The 20,458-nt window shown below is 54.1% G+C and overlaps 1 protein-coding gene across 4 annotated transcripts in view; it reads right to left on the bottom strand.

The window, feature by feature from the left end:
- Window positions 1-20,458, bottom strand: part of LOC140421039 (uncharacterized) — a 65,125-nt gene that overhangs the window by 23,523 nt on the left and 21,144 nt on the right. For all 4 annotated transcript variants that reach the window (XM_072505347.1, XM_072505346.1, XM_072505345.1 and 1 more), the window contains one exon: window positions 548-673. In XM_072505347.1, the coding sequence (XP_072361448.1) occupies window positions 548-673 (126 nt within the window). The remainder of the gene's footprint in view (window positions 1-547; window positions 674-20,458) is intronic.

Here is a 20,458-nt window from a genome sequence, read left to right as displayed (position 1 = left end):
TGACAGATGTAGAATATTAAATTTTATAGGTGAGGTAAACGCAGATCATTAATTCACATTGAGCCAGGTCAGTTGACACACAGAACATAAAATTAAATTGGTGAAATATAACTTTACGTTGGCTAATAATAAAATTAATCTTTGCTGAAAGGGTGATAAATGTTTGGCATTAATAGGATGTGATTTAGTATTGTGAATAACTGTTCAAAAATTGGCATTTTCATTGCCTCTGGGATTTTACTGCCGTGATGGGGCAGCAAATCCTGTTCCGATGATAAATGTAGAAATTTGCAGGAAGCCACACTGCACCAAATCTTTTGTGCAAGGACTAATTTACTTAGAGAGAGTTAGGGATGATTAAAATGCTGTTGGAAACAATGCTCGATGAATTGCAGTGCTGGAGTGAACAAGCTATTATGGACAGAAAGGTCTTTGTCCTCGACTTGGAAGCAAGGTTTATTGGCCATTCACAATAAAGGGAGAATAAATATTGTCCAGCGCACAATGATAAGCTCTATTCGAACTTCATATAGGTGAAATTACTTACCAAGGGTGGTTGGACTGTCTCTCTCATGCTGTGTAATTTACTTTCCAATTGTCTTACATATTCCTGGAGCTGTTGATTTCTCTTCATCTCTTGGATTAAGGATTGCTCATAATAGTCCCTTTTGCGCTAATTTCAAAACAAACAAAAGTATTAAATACATTTTGGTGCACTGATTAAAGATGACATTTATATCTAATGTTGAGAGCCTTGTCATGTGAACCTGCTTAGCATAAATGAACAAATCAAATTTTTGACATACATTGGTTCAAATCATAAGGCTAGTTATCCTGCGCTGATACAAATGAACGGCAGGCGAAACTGTTGCCACTTGAGGCACGGTGATACAGTGGTTAGCACTGCTACCTCACAGCGTCAGAGGCCTGGGTTCAATTGCAGTCTTGGGTAACCGTGTGGAGTTTACACTTTCTCCCCGTGTCTGCGTGGGTTTCCTCCGGTGCTCAGGTTTCCTCCCACAGTCCAGGTGAATTGGCCTTTCTAAATTGTCTCTTAGTGTCCAGAAAGGTGAGGTTTGGTTACCGGGATAAGGTGGGGGCGTGGGCGTAGGTAGGGTGCTCTTTCAGAGGTCGGTGTAGACTCGATGGGCCGAATGGCCTCCTTCTGCACTGTAGGGATCCTATGATTCTAGAGACTTAAGTAAGAGATTAAAATTCTTAGTTTTGGCCTAGGATCTAAGTATATAATTAAACTCCTTGGGAGATGAGCGAAAACACATAATTCTAAACTACTCAACTGACTGTGTTGTTCTACTGACTCCTAAAACTCCCCAGAGGTTAATTTGGGGAAACTGTATGTACCGGTGATGCATTAATGGTCAAATTTGGATTTAATTGCAACTAAATTGAAGAAGTAAATCAGGAAGTAAACATGCAATGCAACCCTCGGTGTTTTCATTCTGTTGTCTGCTTGTCAATACTGACTGACAGAAACAGGAACAGGGGAATTAAACTTCCTACATTGCGCTGAAGTCTTCCCACAATAGAGTTTAGCACAGCTTTGCTCTGGTTTAAATGCTGCTGTAACTGCGTTTGGTCTTTGTGTGACTGAGGTAGTGCTGGGCAAGTGCTAATTGAGGCTCTAAGCAAGTAAGAGGGATACATTTCTTCATTATTCTAGCAGTCTGCTGCCAGTGACTGCACATTTTATTAACTAAATCTTGCAACACTTTCAAAGTAATAAAACAATTACACTTGCAGTCAAATGACACTATCACAGTGTAACTGTTTGGTAACAGCAGTAGGTTGAACAACATAAGCATTCAAGGCTGAAGCATCATCATTAATAGAATGTAAAATGAGCTTCCTGGTTTGTATGGATTCTGTTGGCTCCTCTTATGGCAACCTGAAAGATGGGATTAATCAGACATTGCAGTGAGGTGGAGCGGGGGATCTGGGTGAAAGTCTGGCAGCTAGAGGGCTGATGTGGGGGAAGAGGCGGACAGGGTGGTGACTGAGGAGGTGTGAGGGTTGGAAGGGCTGTGTGTGTGACCGAGGCAGTGCGAGGTTTGCAAGATTGTGTTTTACTGAGACACTGAGTGGTGAGGATGGGTCGGTCTGTGTGTAACTGAGGCTATGGGACGGTTGGGGGTGTGTGTGAGACTGAGGCTGTGGGAAGGTTGGGGGTCTGTGAGTGACTGAGGCTGTGGGAGGGTTGGGGGGGGGTGACTGAGGCTGTGGGAGGGTTGGAGGGGGGGGTGACTGAGGCTGTGGGAGGGTTGGGGGGGTGACTGAGGCTGTGGGAGGGTTGGGGGGGGTGACTGAGGCTGTGGGAGGGTTGGGGGGGGTGACTGAGGCTGTGGGAGGGTTGGGGGGGTGACTGAGGCTGTGGGAGGGTTGGGGGGGTGACTGAGGCTGTGGGAGGGTTGGGGGGGTGACTGAGGCTGTGGGAGGGTTGGGGGGTGGGGTGACTGAGGCTGTGGGAGGGTTGGGGGGGGTGACTGAGGCTGTGGGAGGGTTGGGGGGGGTGACTGAGGCTGTGGGAGGGTTGGGGGGGGGTGACTGAGGCTGTGGGAGGGTTGGGGGGGGGTGACTGAGGCTGTGGGAGGGTTGGGGGGGGGTTGACTGAGGCTGTGGGAGGGTTGGGGGTATGTGTGTGGCTGAGGCTGTGGGAGGGTTTGGGGTGTGTGTGTGTGTCTGAGGCTGTGGGAGGTTTGGGAGTCTGTGTGTGTCTGAGGCTGTGGGAGGGTTTGGGGTGTGTGTGTGTGTCTGAAGCTGTGGGAGGGTTGGGGGTGTGTGTGTGACAGAGGCTGTGGGGGGGGGGGTGTCCGAGGCTGTGGGAGAGTTGGGGGGGGGGGGGTCTGAGGCTGTGAGAGGGTTGGGGGGGTGTGTGTGTCTGAGGCTGTGGGAGGGTTGGGGGGGGTGTCTGAGGCTGTGGGAGGGTTGGGTGTGTGTGTGTGACTGAGGCTGTGGGAGAGTTGGGGGGTGTATGTGTGTGATTGAGGCTGTGGGAGGGTTGGGTGTGTGTGTGTCTGAGGCTGTGGGAGGGTTGGGTGTGTGTGTGCCTGAGGCTGTGGGAGAGTTGGGGTGTGTGTGTGTGTGTCTGAGGCTGTGGGAGGGTTGGGTGTGTGTGTGTGATTGAGGCTGTGGGAGGGTTGGGGTGTGTGTGTGTGACTGAGGCTGTGGGAGGGTTGGGTGTGTGTGTGTGATTGAGGCTGTGGGAGGGTTGGGTGTGTGTGTGATTGAGGCTGTGGGAGGGTTGGGGTCTGTGTGTCTGAGGCTGTGGGAGGGTTGGGTGTGTGTGTGTGTGTGTGTGTGAGGCTGTGGGAGGGTTGGGTGTGTGTGTGACTGAGGCTGTGGGAGGGTTGGGGTCTGTGTGTCTGAGGCTGTGGGAGGGTTGGGTGTGTGTGTGTGTGACTGAGGCTGTGGGAGGGTTGGGGTGTGTGTGTGTGATTGAGGCTGTGGGAGGGTTGGGGTGTGTGTGTGTGACTGAGGCTGTGGGAGGGTTGGGGTCTGTGTGTGTCTGAGGCTGTGGGAGAGTTGGGGGTGTGTGTGTGTGATGGAGGCTGTGGGAGGGTTGGGTGTGTGTGTGTGATTGAGGCTGTGGGAGGGTTGGGGTGTGTGTGTGTGACTGAGGCTGTGGGAGGGTTGGGTGTGTGTGTGTGTGATTGAGGCTGTGGGAGGGTTGGGGTCTGTGTGTCTGAGGCTGTGTGAGGGTTGGGTGTGTGTGTGTGTGATTGAGGCTGTGGGAGAGTTGGGTGTGTGACTGAGGCTGTGGGAGGGTTATGTGTGTGTGTGTGACTGATGGAGGGTTGTGTGTGTGTGTGTGTGTGATTGAGGCTGTGGGAGAGTTGGGGGTCTGTGTGACTGAGGCTGTGGGAGGGTTGGGGGTCTGTGTGACTGAGGCTGTGGGAGGGTTGGGTGTGTGTGTGTGATTGAGGCTGTGGGAGAGTTGGGGTGTGTGTGTGTGTGTGTCTAAGGCTGTGGGAGGGTTGGGGGTCTGTGTGTCTGAGGCTGTGGGAGGGTTGGGTGTGTGTGTGTGAGACTGAGACTGTGGGAGGGCTGGGGGGGGGTGTCTGAGGCTGTGGGAGGGTTGAGGGGGGGTGTCTGAGACTGTGAGAGAGTTGGTGGTGTGTGTGTGACTGAGGCTGTGGGAGGGTTGGGTGTGTGTGTGTGACTGAGGCTGTGGGAGGGTTGGGGGTCTGTGTAAGATTGAGGCTGTGGGAGGGTTGGGGATGTGTGTGAGACTGAGGCTGTGGGAGGGTTGGCGGTCAAGTATGTAACAGGCTGTGGGTGGGTTGGGGGTCTGTGTGTAACTGTGGCTGTGGGTGGGTTGGGGGTCTGTGTGTGTCGGAGGCTGTGGGAGGGTTGGGGGTCAAATGTGTAACTGATGCTGTGGGTGGGTTGGGGGTCTGTGTGGGTGAGACTGTGGGAGTGTTGGGCGGGTGTCTGAGGCTGTGGGAGGGTTGGGGGTCTGTGTGTGTCTGAGGCTGTGGGTCTGTGTGTGTCTGAGGCTGTGGGAGGGTTGGGTGTGTGTGTGTGTGTGACTGAGGCTGTGGGAGGGTTGGGGTCTGTGTGTGTCTGAGGCTGTGGGAGGGTTGGGGAGGTGTGTGTGTGTGTGTGACTGAGGCAGTGGGAGAGTTGGAGGGTGTATGTGTGTGATTGAGGCTGTGGGAGGGTTGGAGGGGGTGCGTGTGTGTGATTGAGGCTGTGGGAGGGTTGGGTGTGTGTGTGTGTGTGTGTGTGTGTGTGCGTGTGTGTGATTGAGGCTGTGGGAGGTTTGGGTGTGTGTGTGTGTGACTGAGGCTGTGGGAGGTTTGGGTGTGTGTGTGTGTGATTGAGGCTGTGGGAGGTTTGGGTGTGTGTGTGTGTGATTGAGGCTGTGGGAGGTTTGGGTGTGTGTGTGTGTGTGACTGAGGCTGTGGGAGGGTTGGGTGTGTGTGTGTGTGATTGAGGCTGTGGGAGAGTTGGGTGGGTGTGTGTGACTGAGACTGTGGGAGGGCTGGGGGGGGGGTGTCTGAGATTGTGGGAGGGTTGAGGGTGGGGGTGTCTGAGACTGTGGGAGAGTTGGGGGTGTGTGTGTGACTGAGGCTGTGGGAGGGTTGGGGGTCTGTGTGAGACTGAGACTGTGGGAGGGTTGGGGATGTGTGTGAGACTGAGGCTGGGGGAGGGTAGGGGGTCAAGTGTGTAACTATGGCTGTGGGTGGATTGGGGGTCTGTGTGTGTCTGAGGCTGTGGGAGGGTTGGGGGTCAAATGTGTAACTGAGGCTGTGGGTGGGTTGGGGGTCTGTGTGGGTGAGACTGTGGGAGTGTTGGGGGGGTGTCTGAGGCTGTGGGAGGGTTGGGGTGTATGTGTGTGAGTGACGGAGGCTGTGGGAGGGTTGGGAGTCTGTGTGTGTCTGAGGCTGTGGGTCTGTGTGTGATTGAGGCTGTGGGAGAGTTGGGGGTCTGTGTCTGACAGGCTGTGGGAAGATTGGGGTCTGTGTGTCTCTGAGGCTGTGGGAGGGTTGGGTGTGTGTGTGTGTCTGAGGCTGTGGGAGGGTTGGGTGTGTGTGTGTGTGTGATTGAGGCTGTGGGAGGGTTGGGGATGTGTGTGTGTGATTGAGGCTGTGGGAGAGTTGGGTGTGTGTGTGTGATTGAGGCTGTGGGAGGGTTGGGGGGGGTGTGACTGAGGCTGTGGGAGTATTGGGGTCTGTGTGTGTCTGAGGCTGTGGGAGGGTTGGGGAGGTGTGTGTGTGATTGAGGCTGTGGGAGGGTTGGGCGTGTGTGTGTGATTGAGGCTGTGGGAGAGTTGGGGATGTGTGTGTGTGTGTGTGATTGAGGCTGTGGGAGGGTTGGGCGTGTGTGTGTGTGATTGAGGCTGTGGGAGGGTTGGGGATGTGTGTGTGTGTGTGTGATTGAGGCTGTGGGAGGGTTGGGCGTGTGTGTGTGTGATTGAGGCTGTGGGAGGGTTGGGGAGGTGTGTGTGTGATTGAGGCTGTGGGAGGGTTGGGGTGTGTGTGTGTGTGTGTGATTGAGGCTGTGGGAGGGTTGGGGATGTGTGTGTGTGACTGAGGCTGTGGGAGGGTTGGGGATGTGTGTGTGTGACTGAGGCTGTGGGAGGGTTGGGTGTGTGTGTGTGATTGAGGCTGTGGGAGGTTTGGGGCGTGTGTGTGTGTGACTGAGGCTGTGGGAGGGTTGGGTGTGTGTGTGTGTGATTGAGGCTGTGGGAGGGTTGGGTGTGTGTGTGTGTGACTGAGGCTGTGGGAGAGTTGGGGGTCTGTGTGTCTGAGGCTGTGGGAGGGTTGGGGGTCTGTGTGTCTGAGGCTGTGGGAGGGTTGGGTGTGTGTGTGTGTGACTGAGGCTGTGGGAGGGTTGGGTGTGTGTGTGATTGAGACTGTGGGAGGTTTGGGTGTATGTGTGTGATTGAGACTGTGGGTGGGTTGGGTGTGTGTGTGTGTGACTGAGGCTGTGGGAGAGTTGGGGGTCTGTGTATCTGAGGCTGTGGGAGGGTTGGGCGTGTGTGTGTCTGTGACTGAGGCTGTGGGAGGGTTGGGGAGGTGTGTGTGTGATTGAGGCTGTGGGAGGTTTGGGTGTGTGTGTGATTGAGACTGTGGGAGGGTTGGGTGTGTGTGTGTGTGTGTGTGTGTGTGATTGAGGCTGTGGGAGGGTTGGGTGTGTGTGTGTGTGTGACTGAGGCTGTGGGAGAGTTGGGAGTCTGTGTGTCTGAGGCTGTGGGAGGGTTGGGCGTGTGTGTGACTGAGGCTGTGGGAGGGTTGGGGAGGTGTGTGTGTGATTGAGGCTGTGGGAGGGTTGGGTGTGTGTGTGTGTGTGACTGAGGCTGTGGGAGGGTTGGGTGTGTGTGTGTGTGTGTGTGTGTGATTGAGGCTGTGGGAGGGTTGGGTGTGTGTGTGTGTGTGTGTGAGATTGAGGCTGTGGGAGGGTTGGGTGTGTGTGTGTGTGACTGAGGCTGTGGGAGAGTTGGGGGTCTGTGTGTCTGAGGCTGTGGGAGGGTTGGGCGTGTGTGTGACTGAGGCTGTGGGAGGGTTGGGGAGGTGTGTGTCTGATTGAGGCTGTGGGAGGTTTGGGTGTATGTGTGTGATTGAGACTGTGGGAGAGTTGGGTGTGTGTGTGAGAGACTGAGGCTGTGGGAGGTTTGGGTGTATGTGTGTGATTGAGACTGTGGGAGGGTTGGGTGTGTGTGTGAGAGACTGAGGCTGTGGGAGGGTTGGGGGTCTGTGTGTAATTGAGACTGTGGGAGGGTTGGGTGTGTGTGAGAGACTGAGGCTGTGGGAGAGTTGGGTGTGTGTGTGTGTGATTGAGGCTGTGGGAGGGTTGGGTGTGTGTGTGTGTGACTGAGGCTGTGGGAGGGTTGGGCGTGTGTGTGACTGAGGCTGTGGGAGGGTTGGGGAGGTGTGTGTCTGATTGAGGCTGTGGGAGGTTTGGGTGTATGTGTGTGATTGAGACTGTGGGAGAGTTGGGTGTGTGTGTGAGAGACTGAGGCTGTGGGAGGTTTGGGTGTATGTGTGTGATTGAGACTGTGGGAGGGTTGGGTGTGTGTGTGAGAGACTGAGGCTGTGGGAGGGTTGGGGGTCTGTGTGTAATTGAGACTGTGGGAGGGTTGGGTGTGTGTGAGAGACTGAGGCTGTGGGAGAGTTGGGTGTGTGTGTGTGTGATTGAGGCTGTGGGAGGGTTGGGTGTGTGTGTGTGTGACTGAGGCTGTGGGAGAGTTGGGGGTCTGTGTGTCTGAGGCTGTGGGAGGGTTGGGGGTCTGTGTGTCTGAGGCTGTGGGAGGGTTGGGTGTGTGTGTGTGTGACTGAGGCTGTGGGAGGGTTGGGTGTGTGTGTGATTGAGACTGTGGGAGGTTTGGGTGTATGTGTGTGATTGAGACTGTGGGTGGGTTGGGTGTGTGTGTGTGTGACTGAGGCTGTGGGAGAGTTGGGGGTCTGTGTATCTGAGGCTGTGGGAGGGTTGGGCGTGTGTGTGTCTGTGACTGAGGCTGTGGGAGGGTTGGGGAGGTGTGTGTGTGATTGAGGCTGTGGGAGGTTTGGGTGTGTGTGTGATTGAGACTGTGGGAGGGTTGGGTGTGTGTGTGTGTGTGTGTGTGTGTGTGTGATTGAGGCTGTGGGAGGGTTGGGTGTGTGTGTGTGTGTGTCTGAGGCTGTGGGAGGGTTGGGCGTGTGTGTGACTGAGGCTGTGGGAGGGTTGGGGAGGTGTGTGTGTGATTGAGGCTGTGGGAGGGTTGGGTGTGTGTGTGTGTGTGACTGAGGCTGTGGGAGGGTTGGGTGTGTGTGTGTGTGTGTGTGTGTGATTGAGGCTGTGGGAGGGTTGGGTGTGTGTGTGTGTGTGTGTGAGATTGAGGCTGTGGGAGGGTTGGGTGTGTGTGTGTGTGACTGAGGCTGTGGGAGAGTTGGGGGTCTGTGTGTCTGAGGCTGTGGGAGGGTTGGGCGTGTGTGTGACTGAGGCTGTGGGAGGGTTGGGGAGGTGTGTGTCTGATTGAGGCTGTGGGAGGTTTGGGTGTATGTGTGTGATTGAGACTGTGGGAGAGTTGGGTGTGTGTGTGAGAGACTGAGGCTGTGGGAGGTTTGGGTGTATGTGTGCGATTGAGACTGTGGGAGGGTTGGGTGTGTGTGTGAGAGACTGAGGCTGTGGGAGGGTTGGGGGTCTGTGTGTAATTGAGACTGTGGGAGGGTTGGGTGTGTGTGAGAGACTGAGGCTGTGGGAGAGTTGGGGGTCTGTGTGTCTGAGGCTGTGGGAGGGTTGGGCGTGTGTGTGTGTGACTGAGGCTGTGGGAGGGTTGGGCGTGTGTGTGTGTCTCTGAGGCTGTGGGAGGGTTGGGCGTGTGTGTGTGTGTGTGTGTGTGTGTGTGACTGAGGTTGTGGGAGGGTTGGGAAGGTGTGTTTGTGATTGAGGCTGTGGGAGGTTTGGGTGTATGTGTGTGATTGAGACTGTGGGAGGGTTGGGTGTGTGTGTGAGAGACTGAGGCTGTGGGAGAGTTGGGGGTCTGTGTGTAATTGAGACTGTGGGAGGGTTGGGGGTCTGTGTGTGATTGAGACTGTGGGAGGGTTGGGTGTGTGTGAGAGACTGAGGCTGTGGGAGGGTTGGGTGTGTGTGAGAGACTGAGGCTGTGGGAGAGTTGGGGGTCTGTGTGTGACTGAGGCTGTGGGAGGGTTGGAGGTGTGTGTGTGTGGTAGTCACCACTGTTGTATATATAGGATGTTGATATAGGTGCTTTACGGTAAGGCCCCTGTACTACAGGTACGGGGTAGATACCTGCCTGCTGGTTCCGCCCAGTAGGCGGAGTATAAATATGTGTGCTCCCAGAACAGCAGCCATTTTGTCAGCTGCTGTAGGAGGCCACACATCTCAGTGTAATAAAACCTCGATTAAAGCCTACTCTCGTCTTTGTGTAATTGATTGTGCATTAATTTATTACATTGAGTTTTTCAGAAGATGGACCTCCGCATCAAGCCGATCTACTGCAGCTGCATTCGCAAGCAGACAACGGCAAAAAGGACTTTGAGCATTGGCTAGCCTGTTTTGAAGCGTATATCGGGTCTGCGCCAGACGAAATTCCAGAAGCTCCAGATCCTTTACACGCGGCTGAGCTCCAATGTCTTTCCACTTGTCCAGGAAACGCCGGCCTGCGCAGAAGCCATGGCGCAACTGAAGGAAAACTACGCTCAGCGGACTAACACACTCTACGCCAGGCACCTCCTCTCCACGCAGCACCAACTTCCCGGTGAGTCGGTGGAAGATTTCTGGCGTGCCCTGCTCCCCCTAGTTAGAGACTGTGACTGTCAGGCCGTTTCGGCCACGGAACACTCAAATTTGCTAATGAGAGACGCATTTGTTACGGGCATAGGGTCTGACTACATCCGCCAGCGCCTCTTAGAGGGGGCCACGCCCAACCTCGTGGCGACCAAAAAACAAGCGCTTTCAATTACGGTCGCATCACGCAACATTCAGGCCTATGCCCCCGACCGCGCACCCCACCCCCCCCCTGTGCATCGTGGACTCCGCAGACAGCTGCCCCATCGTGGACCCCATTAGCGACCGCCCTCAGCCAATCCCACGCCTGTACCGGGCGGCAGCCAACCAACCCTGGGGGGCCCAAATGCTACTTCTGTGGGCAGTCAAAACACCCCCCGACAGCGCTGCCTGGCGCGGAGCGCTCTCTGCAAGGCCTGTGGCAAGAAGAAACATTTTGCTGCAGTGTGCCAGGCCCGCTCAATAGCCGTTATTGTCCCAGCACACCCCACATGCAGCCAGTGGGCGCCGCCATCTTCGCTCCTAGGACCACGTGCGGCCAGTGGATGCCGCCATTTTGTCCAACTCACAACACGTGCGGCCCGTGGGTGCCGCCATCTTGTTCCTCCCAGGAGCCATGCCCGTCGGGCACCTCATCGCCTGCAACCACCAACGACCAGCCGCGTCTCGCCTCCGTCACGATTAACCAGTTTCGATTACACAACCTCGCGACTGCTTCAACCGAAGTGAAGGTCAACGGGCACGAGATCTCCTGCCTGCTGGACTCCGGGAGCACTGGCAGCTTCATTCACCCCAAAACGGTAAGGCGCTGCTCCCTCGCGGTACATTCCGCTTAACCAGAGAATCTCCCTGGCCTCCGGGACCCACTCTGTGACGATGCAGGGGTACTGCATCGTCACTCTCACTGCCCAGGGCGTGGAGTTCAGCGGCTTCCGCCTCCACTTCCTCCCCAACCTCTGCGCTGCCTTGCTACTCGGCCTGGACTTCCAGTGCAACCCCCAGAGCCTAACCCTGAAATTCGGCTGGCCCCTACCACCCCTTACTGTGTGTAGCCTCGCGACCCTTAAGGTCGACCCATCTTCCCTTTTTGCAAACCTAACCCCGGATTGTAAACCCGTCGCCACCAGGAGCAGATGGTACAGCGCCCAGGACAGGACCTTCATCAGGTCTGAAGTCCAGCGGCTGCTTCGGGAAGGCATCATCGAGGCCAGCAACAGCCCTTGGAGAGCCCAAGTGGTAGTGGTCAAAACTGGGGAGAAAAACAGGATGGTTGTTGACTACAGTCAGACCATCAATCGGTACACGCAGCTCGACGCGTACCCCCTCCCACGCATATCTGATATGGTCAATCAGGTTGCACAGTATTGGGTCTTCTCAACAGTAGACCTGAAATTGGTCTACCACCAGCTCCCCATCCGCAAGGCGGACCGCCCATACACTGCGTTCGAAGCAGATGGCCGCCTTTACCACTTTCTTAGGGTTCCCTACGGCGTCACCAACAGGGTCTCGGTCTTCCAACGGGAGATGGACCCAATGGTTGACCGGTACGGGCTGCGGGCCACTTTCCCGTACCTGAATAACGTCATCATCTGAAGCCACGACCAGCAGTACCATGACGCCAACCTTGCCAAATTTCTCCACACCGCCACTCTCCTCAACCTCACGTATAACACGGAGAAGTGCGTGTTCAGCACGAACCGCTTAGCCATCCTCGGCCACGTGGTCCAGAACGGAGTACCGGGGCTCAACCCCGATCGCATGGAACTCCCCCACTGCCCCAAGGCCCTCAAACGTTGCCTGGGATTCTTTTCGTATTACGCCCAGTGGGTCCCAAACTATGCGGACAAGGCCCGCCCACTCATTCAATCCACTGTTTTTCCTCTGACGGCCGAGGCTCACCAGGCCTTTAACCGTATCAAGGCCGTCATCGCCAAGGCCGCAATGCACGCGGTCGACGAGACGCTCCCCTTCCAAGTCGAGAGCGATGCATCAGACGTCGCTCTGGCCGCCACCCTCAACCAGGCAGGTAGGCCCGTGGCATTCTTTTCATGCACCCTCCATGCCTCCAAAATGTGGCACTCCTCCGTCGAAAAGGAGGCCCAAGCCATCGTTGAAGCTGTGCAGCAGTGGAGGCATTACCTGACCGGCAGGAGATTCACTCTTCTCACTGACCAACGGTCGGTTGCCTTCATGTTTAACAACACACAGCGGGACAAGATCAAAAACGATACAATCTTGAGGTGGAGGATCAAGCTCTCCACCTACAATTATGAGATTTTGTATCGCCCAGGTAAGCTCCACGAGCCCCCCGATGCCCTATCCCGAGGTACAGGTGCCAGCGCACAGGTGGACCGAATCCGGACCCTGCGCGACAACCTCTGTCAGCCAGGGTGTTTTGTTATGCTCTTGACGTAGCATAAGCTGCTTCCTTGATGTGCACTCTGACAAAGGAAGGTTCAGACTTGGAGATAACTTTAACACATTTATTAAACTGTTAACAATTCTTCTACTTGGATTCGACTCTCCTGTTAATCCTGCTATAGCTACTCAGACTAACTAACCAGTCTGCTACAATCCACGTGGTGGGTGTGATGTATTTCAATCAACCCTGTCTGTACTCACTAAGTGTCTCCACTGGAAAGAGATTGAACATGTGTGCTGTGTCCTTTTATATGGGTTGGTGTAATGCCCCCCTGTGGTACTGTCACGTCTGGGTGTGTCTTGAATGCCCATTGGTTGTGTCCTATCTTACTGACCTATTGGTTGAATGTCTGTGTGTCATGATGTCTCTGGTGCTCCCTCTAGTGTTTATCTAGTCTTAGTGTATTTGCATTAACCCCTTGTGTATTTACAGTGATGCATATCACCACACAGGGGTCACACGTTTTTACCATTTCATCAAGGCCTGCAACCTGCCCTACTCCATCGAGGAAGTCAGGGCAATCACCAGAGACTGCCAGGTCTGCGCGGATGGTAAACCGCACTTCTACTGGCCAGACCGTGCACGCCTGGTGAAGGCCTCCCACCCCTTTGAATGCCTCAGCGTGGACTTCAAAGGGCCCCTCCCCTCCACCGACCACAACACGTACTTCTCAGTGTGGTCGATGAATATTCCCGATTCCCCTTTGCCGTCCCATGCCCCGACATGACGTCTGCCACCGTCATCAAAGCCCTCAACACCATCTTCGCTCTGTTCGGCTTCCCCGCCTACGTCCACAGCGACCGGGGATCCTCATTCATGAGCGATGAGCTGCGCCAGTACCTGCTCAACAGGGGCATTGCCTCGAGCAGGATGACCAGCTACAACCCCAGGGGAAATGGGCAGGTTGAAAGGGAGAATGGGACGGTCTGGAGGGCCGTCCAGCTGGCCCCACGGTCCAGAAATCTCCCGGCCTCCCGCTGGCAGGAGGTCCTCCCCGACGCACTTCACTCCATTCGGTCACGCCTGTGCACCGCGACTAATGAAACCCCCCATGAACGTCTCTTTGCCTTCCCTAGGGATTCCACCTCCGGTGTTTCGCTCCCGACATGGCTGGCAGCCCCAGGACCCGTTCTCCTCCGCAGACACGTTCGACTCCAGAAGGTGGACCCGTTGGTTGAGAGGGTACAGCTACTTCACGTCAACCCGTAGTACGCTTACGTAGCGTACCCCGAAGGCCGCCAAGACACAGTCTCCCTCAGGGACCTGGCATCAGCTGGTTCCACACACCCCATCCCCCCCACCCCGCGCCACCCTCCCCTCCCCTGACGCACCCCACCGCAGCCCCACCGCAGCCCCTGCTCCGGGACAATACGTCCTCCCCGTGCTCACACCCGGGGATGAAGAGGATTTCGACACGCTCCCGGAGTCACCGAAGATCAAGCCGCCGCCGGAGTCGCCACCAGCACTGCGGCACTCGCTGACAGATCAAGGCACCGGGCCGCCTGAATTTGTAATCTTATCTGTACTTTTAAAACACAACTTTCTGTATATAGTTCTCCACCACCCCCGCCGGACTCATTTTTTAACAGGGGGTGAATGTGGTAGTCACCACTGTTGTGTATATAGAATGTTGATATAGGTGCTTTACGGTATGGCCCCTGTACTGCAGGTACGGGGGTAGATCCCTGCGTGCTGGCTCTGCCCAGTAGGCGGAGTATAAATATGCGTGCTCCCAGTACGGCAGCCATTTCGTCAGCTGCTGTCGGAGGCCACACATCTCAGTGTAATAAAGCCTCAATTACATCCTACTCTCGTCTTTGTGTAATTGACCGTGCATCAGTGTGTGTGTGTGTGTGTGTCTGAGGCTGTGGGAGGGTTGTGTGTGTGTGAGACTGAGTCTGTGGGAGAGTTGGGGTCTGTGAGACTGAGGCTGTGGGAGAGTTGGGTGTCTGTGTGACTGAGGCTGTGGGAGAGTTGGGTGTGTGTGTGTGTGTGACTGAGGCTGTGGGAGGGTTGGGGGTGTGTGTGTGACTGAGCCGGTGGACGGTTGGGGGTCTGTGTGTGACTCAGGCTCTGGGAGGGTTGGGGGTGTGTGTGTGACTGAGGCTCTGGGAGGGTTGTGGGGGGGCTGGTGACTGGGGCCGGTGGACGGTTGGGGGTGTGTGTGTGACTGAGCCGGTGGACGGTTGGGGGTCTGTGTGTGACTGAGCCGGTGGACGGTTGGGGGTCTGTGTGTGACTCAGGCTCTGGGAGGGTTGGGGGTGTGTGTGTGACTGAGCCGGTGGACGGTTGGGGGTCTGCGTGTGACTGAGCCGGTGGACGGTTGGGGGTGTGTGTGTGACTGAGGCACTGGGAGGGTTGTGGGGGGGCTGGTGACTGGGCCGGTGGACGGTTGGGGGTCTGTGTGTGACTGAGGCTGTGTGGGGGTTGGGTGTGTGTGTGTGTGTGACTGAGGCTGTGGGAGGGTTGGGGGTCAGTGTGAGATTGAGCCGGTGGTGGGTTGGGGATCGGCTAATAGTAGCAAAGCTTCAATAATTCTCCTGTGTGATAGTTCTGATCTACAGCTCGATTTTTGGATCATTAAAACCAGAAAGAGTGAACATTCTAATCAAAGGCACAGTATATGAGAGAAAGTGACAAGAAAGGATTTCTATATTTTGCTCAGTTTCAGAGAACAAGGGCACAGGGTAGTAATGGCAGGCGTGATCAAACAGAAATGAAACAGAGTCCCGTGTTAAGCACACTTAGCCGTGTGTTTACCGGCACTGCCATTTTTAAATGCCCCCCCCCCCCCCAAGGCACCAACTCACCTGTAAGGTGGTCATCAAGCCCACCACCGAATAAGGGCAAGGCACCCCCAGGCCCGATCCCGGGATGGGTAAAATGTCACCTGGGCACCTTGGCACTGCCAACCTGGTACCTTGGTACTGACCCTGCTGGCTTCGCAGTGCCACATGGGCACCCTAGCAATGCCCAGGTGGCATGTGGGTAGCACTGCAAGGTTGGCACCAGGAGTGCGAGTGTTATACCGTCAATTCACTGCGAGGCGTGAGAACAAGTGAATATAAGGCTTTATTATCCAGGAACTTGCCTGCCAGTGTCTGCTGTACAAATGAGTGCCACCCACAGATGGCCGGTCTATATATCGCCCCGGTGAGGGCGGAGCCAGAGGCGGAGCCCACTGGGGTTCCAGTACAGTACCTGGAAGTAGACTGTATTATCATTTCCAGGTCATAGGTCACAGCACTATTCAGACAGTTTTTACTTAAGTGGATACATTCACCACATTCACCCCCTGTTAAAAAAATCAATCAGCGGGAGTGACGTGGGGTCATTAAATATTCAGTCTGTCTGGAGGCCGGATCGTTCTTTTAGACCTCCTCAGCTCTGGCGATGCGGCGGGCACGGTTGTTGCAGGTGGTGACTCCGGGGGCGTTGTGTCTGCAGATAGAGCTTCAGTTGGAGACAGTTGAGGGGTGGGGGTAGGCAGTGGGGTGGTCGGTGGCAGCAGTGCCGGCGCGGGACAATACAGGAGACCCAGGGGGGCTTAAGGGGCACTGGGGGTGGCGGTAAGCAGTGGGGAGGGGGGCGCGTTGGCAGGGGAACCAGCTGGCGCCAGGTCCCGTAGGGAGACCATATCTTGCCGTCCGTCCTGGTGCGCGATGTAGGCGTACTGGGGGTTGGTGTGCAGCAGCTGGAGCGTCTCGACCAGGGGGTCGGTCTTATGGCTACACATATGCTTCCGGAGAAGGACAGGTCCCGGAGTTGTCAGCCAGGATGGAAGCGAGACCCTGGAGATGGACTTCCGTGTCAGGGTGAACGAAGCTGTCCATGCTCCCGGAGTCAAGAAGACAGGGGGGGTCTCGTGCCCGTTGACCTGGACGACCATCATTGAATTTTTCAGGTGCTTTGGCTGCAACTGGTCGAGGGTGACTGCACCAAGCTGCAGGTAGCCTGCGTGGTCGGCGGTATCGGGGTCACAAAATGGCGGCCCCCATGATTCGCACGTGTTGGCGACCAAGATGGCCGCCCCCATCGGTCGCACGTGTCGGTCGGTGCCGGAGCCGGCGGCCAAGGTGGCGGCCCCCACGAGTCGCACGTGTCGGTCGGTGCCGGAGCCGGCGGCCAAGGTGGCGGCCCCCACGAGTCGCACGTGTCGGTCGGTGCCGGAGCCGGCGGCCAAGGTGGCGGCCCCCACGAGTCGCACGTGTCGGTCGGTGCCGGAGCCGGCGGCCAAGTTGGTGGCCCCCATGAATCGCACGAGGCTGATGACACGTCTGAAGGGGGCGTTCCGGGCAGGCATGCAGCCACATTGCATGGTCTGCGGGCCTGCGAGTCCATGGGTCGGGCCTGGTGAGTTTTCGATTCCTGGGCTTTAGGTCAGCCCAGACAGACTCTGGCGAAGTGTCCTTTTTGTGGGCTGGGCAATGCTGCCGGGGTGTTGACCCTGGCCGCAGAAGTAGCACTGCGGTTCCCCGGTCTGGACGGGCAGCCGCGCCGTACAGGCCTGTGGCGTAGTCGGGTCCGGTGGAATCCGCAACGATGGTGTCCACGAGGGGTTTTCGGGTGCGCGGGAAATGCATTGAGACTCTGGTAGGCCACCTCTAACGAGGTGGCTAGTTTTACCGTGTCCTGCAGGTCAGTGGTCCTGTTTTCCAGCAGGCGCTGCCTGATGTAGTTCGATCGGACCCCAGCCACGTAGGTGTCCCGGATCTGTAGCTTCATGTGCTCCTCTGCCGTCACATCCCGATAGTCGAAGTTCCTTGCGAGTAGGGTTAGGTTTTCCAGGTACTCATCCAGCGATTCCCTGGCGCGTTGACGGCAAGTAGTGAGGAGGTGCCGCGCGAACACCTCATTTACGGGCTTCACGAAATGCGCCTCGAGGGTCGCGACCACCGCCTCATACGTGGCAGCTTTCTCTATCATCACGGAGATTCGATGGCTCATCCGAGCGTGGAGGAATCGCAGCTTGTGAGTTTCAGATGGAGGCGTTGCGGAGGAGTCGAGGTAGGCCTCAAAACAGCGAAGCCAGTGTGAGAAGATCTCCTTGGTCTGTGTGGCTCACGCGTCGAGTTCGAGTTTATCTGGCTTTAGAGCGGCTTCCATGGTGCTGTCGCTGGATAATAAATTGTTACACTGTCAATTCACTGCGATACTGTGAGAGCGAGTGAATATAAGGCTTTATTATCCAGGAACTCGCCTGCCAGTGTCTGCTGTTCAAATGAGTGCCACCCACAGGTGGCCGGTCTATATATCGACCCGGTGAGGGCAGAGCCAGAGGCGGAGCCCACCGGGGTTCCAGTACAGTACCTGGAAGTAACCCGTATTATCATTTCCAGGTCATAGGTCACAGCACTATACAGACAGTTCATACTTAGGTGAATACATTCACCACAGCCAGGATACCAACATGCTCAGAGCCCAACCACCCAAGTGCCAAGTGCCAGTATGCTTGGTCTCAATTTGTGGAGACCGGAACTAACTGGGCCCCTCTAAGGCGAAGGGATTCGATCCCAATGTCTTGGGTAAATCAGATGAGTTACTAAATTGAGACTAGCTGTTTGGTTTAATATGCAGATTTGCCAAGTACAGATCCCACCCACTGTGGGTGGGATCAAGATGGCAACATCTCACATCCACAAACGTGGCCAGTCGCAACGGCACCTGGGGGTCTCTCTGGCCACTGTAGACCCTCCCGGGTGGTTAGGGATAGGACAGGATGGCACCCTGGAACTCTCGCTGACACCCGGATACCATGGCACCACCAGGGTGCCCAGCCAGAATGCCAAGGTGCCAGGTTGAGAGGGTGTGGGAGTTGAAGATCGGGGCTGCTGGACAAAAAGGGTCCCCGATCTTTGAGGAGCCGTTCCATCTGATGAGCTTCAGCTCCACAGCAGGAAATCCCTCCAGGTGCGGCCTGGGCGGGGAGAAAGTCTCCGAGGCCAAAAGAAACACAGCACAGTGCCATTGGCTAGCGGGATGTTTCTCGATACTGCAGCCGCCGAGAAACATCCTGTTAAACGCACTGTTCAGCGGACTTTAACTCGAGTCTGCTGAATCACGCCCATGGTAATTCAATGAGGAAAAAATGCATTTTATCGGCGTTTGTGGAGGGATAAATGTTTGCCTCGAAACCAGGAGCTCTTCATTGAATGGGATTGTCACATAATTTACATCCATCTGAGAATCAGGTGAGCCTTGGTTGAACGATTTATCTAAATGATGGTATCTCTGACCATGCAGCACGCTCTCAGGACTGCATTGAGGCATCGACTGAGATTATATGCTCAAGCCTTTGGAATTCTGCTTCAACCTTCAAGTTTTTGACTTGGAGACAAGACTGACCCAAATTTGGCACAGGTGCCTGAAAGTCAAGTCCCAAAAAGGTACACTGTGGATCACACAATTATAATTCTTCAAATTCCTGAAGAGATCCAGCCAGGGAGAAAAGGCACCGCTTCTAGCACGGTTATGGGCGGGAAAGCTGGTCTCCAGTGGTATCAGTGAAGCAGATCCCACGGGAATTGGCGCCTGGTGCTGCCTGTCCCAGAGGAATCGACAAGTTTCTCCTCTTGAATGTTTGGTTAATTATATTCTCATCCAAGGTTCAATGCAATAATAAGTGTGCTGCCTTAAATAAGGAATTGAGATTAACCACTGGATTACTTGTGGCCTTTGCCGCTATTGCAACATCAAGGCTGGCGACAGAAGCGACAATACTGCGATGAATCCAACTGGCCACAATGTTACAATTACAACTGGCATTCTCTAGAGAATCAGAAACGTGACCTTCAAAAACAATGCAACTGAGATAAAGAATTCACCATTGAATTTATTCAAATGATACTTTAAAAAATGTAGATTCTGTATGTCTTCTATTACCAATTTACTGTGACTGAATTGTTGCAAAGAAGTTTCTGTGCAGTAATTTGCTATTATCTAGCAAAAAGTAAAACAAATGATGAGCTTTAATTAATTAGCAGCTCTGAAGATCATTGGAACAAATAACTACCTTTACAATGTACTTTCCTTCAGAAAATATAACTGGTCATGTTAATATGACTGCATTCTGAGGGAAGAATAACTCCCCTCTAAATGAATGGGTCCATAACTGTACGAGGCTACCAAGAGAACTGCACACTATTTCTACAATGATAAGGTGATGCTTATGATTTTGCATGTTACAAACATAAAGTAGCTCCGTACTTGGATTCTAATTATAGGCACAGACTTTAGAAATTGGATCATCAGTAGAGACCATTGTTGCAGCAAAGAAACAAATTCTTTCCATGCAGACTTTCAAGATATTCTGCAATAACTGAAAGAGAAAATGTATTTTTCAGATGAACTGGGACAAATGTTTACGGTTGCAATATAATTTGGGACTCCTAATGGCATCCAAAGCAATGGAGTCACTTTGGTGAGGATCCTAAAGCTCCTGAGAATATTACATGGCTTATTTATTTGTATACTTGTATGAGTGCATACTCCTCCACAGTAACACCTGACCACCTTCTTGCTACTCCTTCAGTCTACTAATTCCATTATATTTTAGGCCCTCATTAAATGTTTACAATAAAATTCTTATGTCACATATTGGGAAGAGGGTATATTTTACACCTTTATAACAAAAGCGCTCTTGGTCACATTGCAAGAATACATTGGAGACAATCTAGGAAAATAGCAAAAGCTGACAGTTCACAAAATGTTGAGAATTGAGGAATAGCCTTTTACCTGTTTTATGGCTAATCTTAAGCAGGCCAATATTTCTCATATCTACCTAGATTGCACCCGTCAGTGCTGAGCGGCACTGATACTTGCATAGGCCAGGCAGGTGTTAGCATGACTACAGGTGGATCTCCATTACAAAACTGGTAGAACCTTGGAGGAATTATGTCCTGAAGACTTATATTTTTGACAAATTAATAGATTTAAGGTAATAATGAGTGAAAACCAATGGGATATGTACTACCCAAATACAATGTCAACTTTTACTAATCCACACACACAACTGTCATTGTTTCACATGTAACCTCTGCCACATGTTCACAAAAACACATAACCTGCTCCAGATCCAATTCACAGAGATACTAGACCTCATTCAACTCCCCACCTTTTTAGGGAGATGCTCTCTTCTTTAACCCTTCTAGTTTAGAATCAGGTAAATTCTCTCTTTCCTTTTTCACCTTCTATAAAGGGTTCATTATTCTTCACCTTCACTGACCTAATTAATCTGGTACTTCCAATTCCTATATGTCCACAGTACTGGCTTGAGCCCACACTCCT

This window comes from Scyliorhinus torazame, chromosome 5 (genome assembly GCF_047496885.1).
Source record: "Scyliorhinus torazame isolate Kashiwa2021f chromosome 5, sScyTor2.1, whole genome shotgun sequence".
In the NCBI taxonomy this organism is placed as follows: Eukaryota; Metazoa; Chordata; class Chondrichthyes; order Carcharhiniformes; family Scyliorhinidae; genus Scyliorhinus; species Scyliorhinus torazame.
Note: the sequence above shows the minus strand (reverse complement) of the source record. Positions and strands in the feature narration are given on the sequence as shown.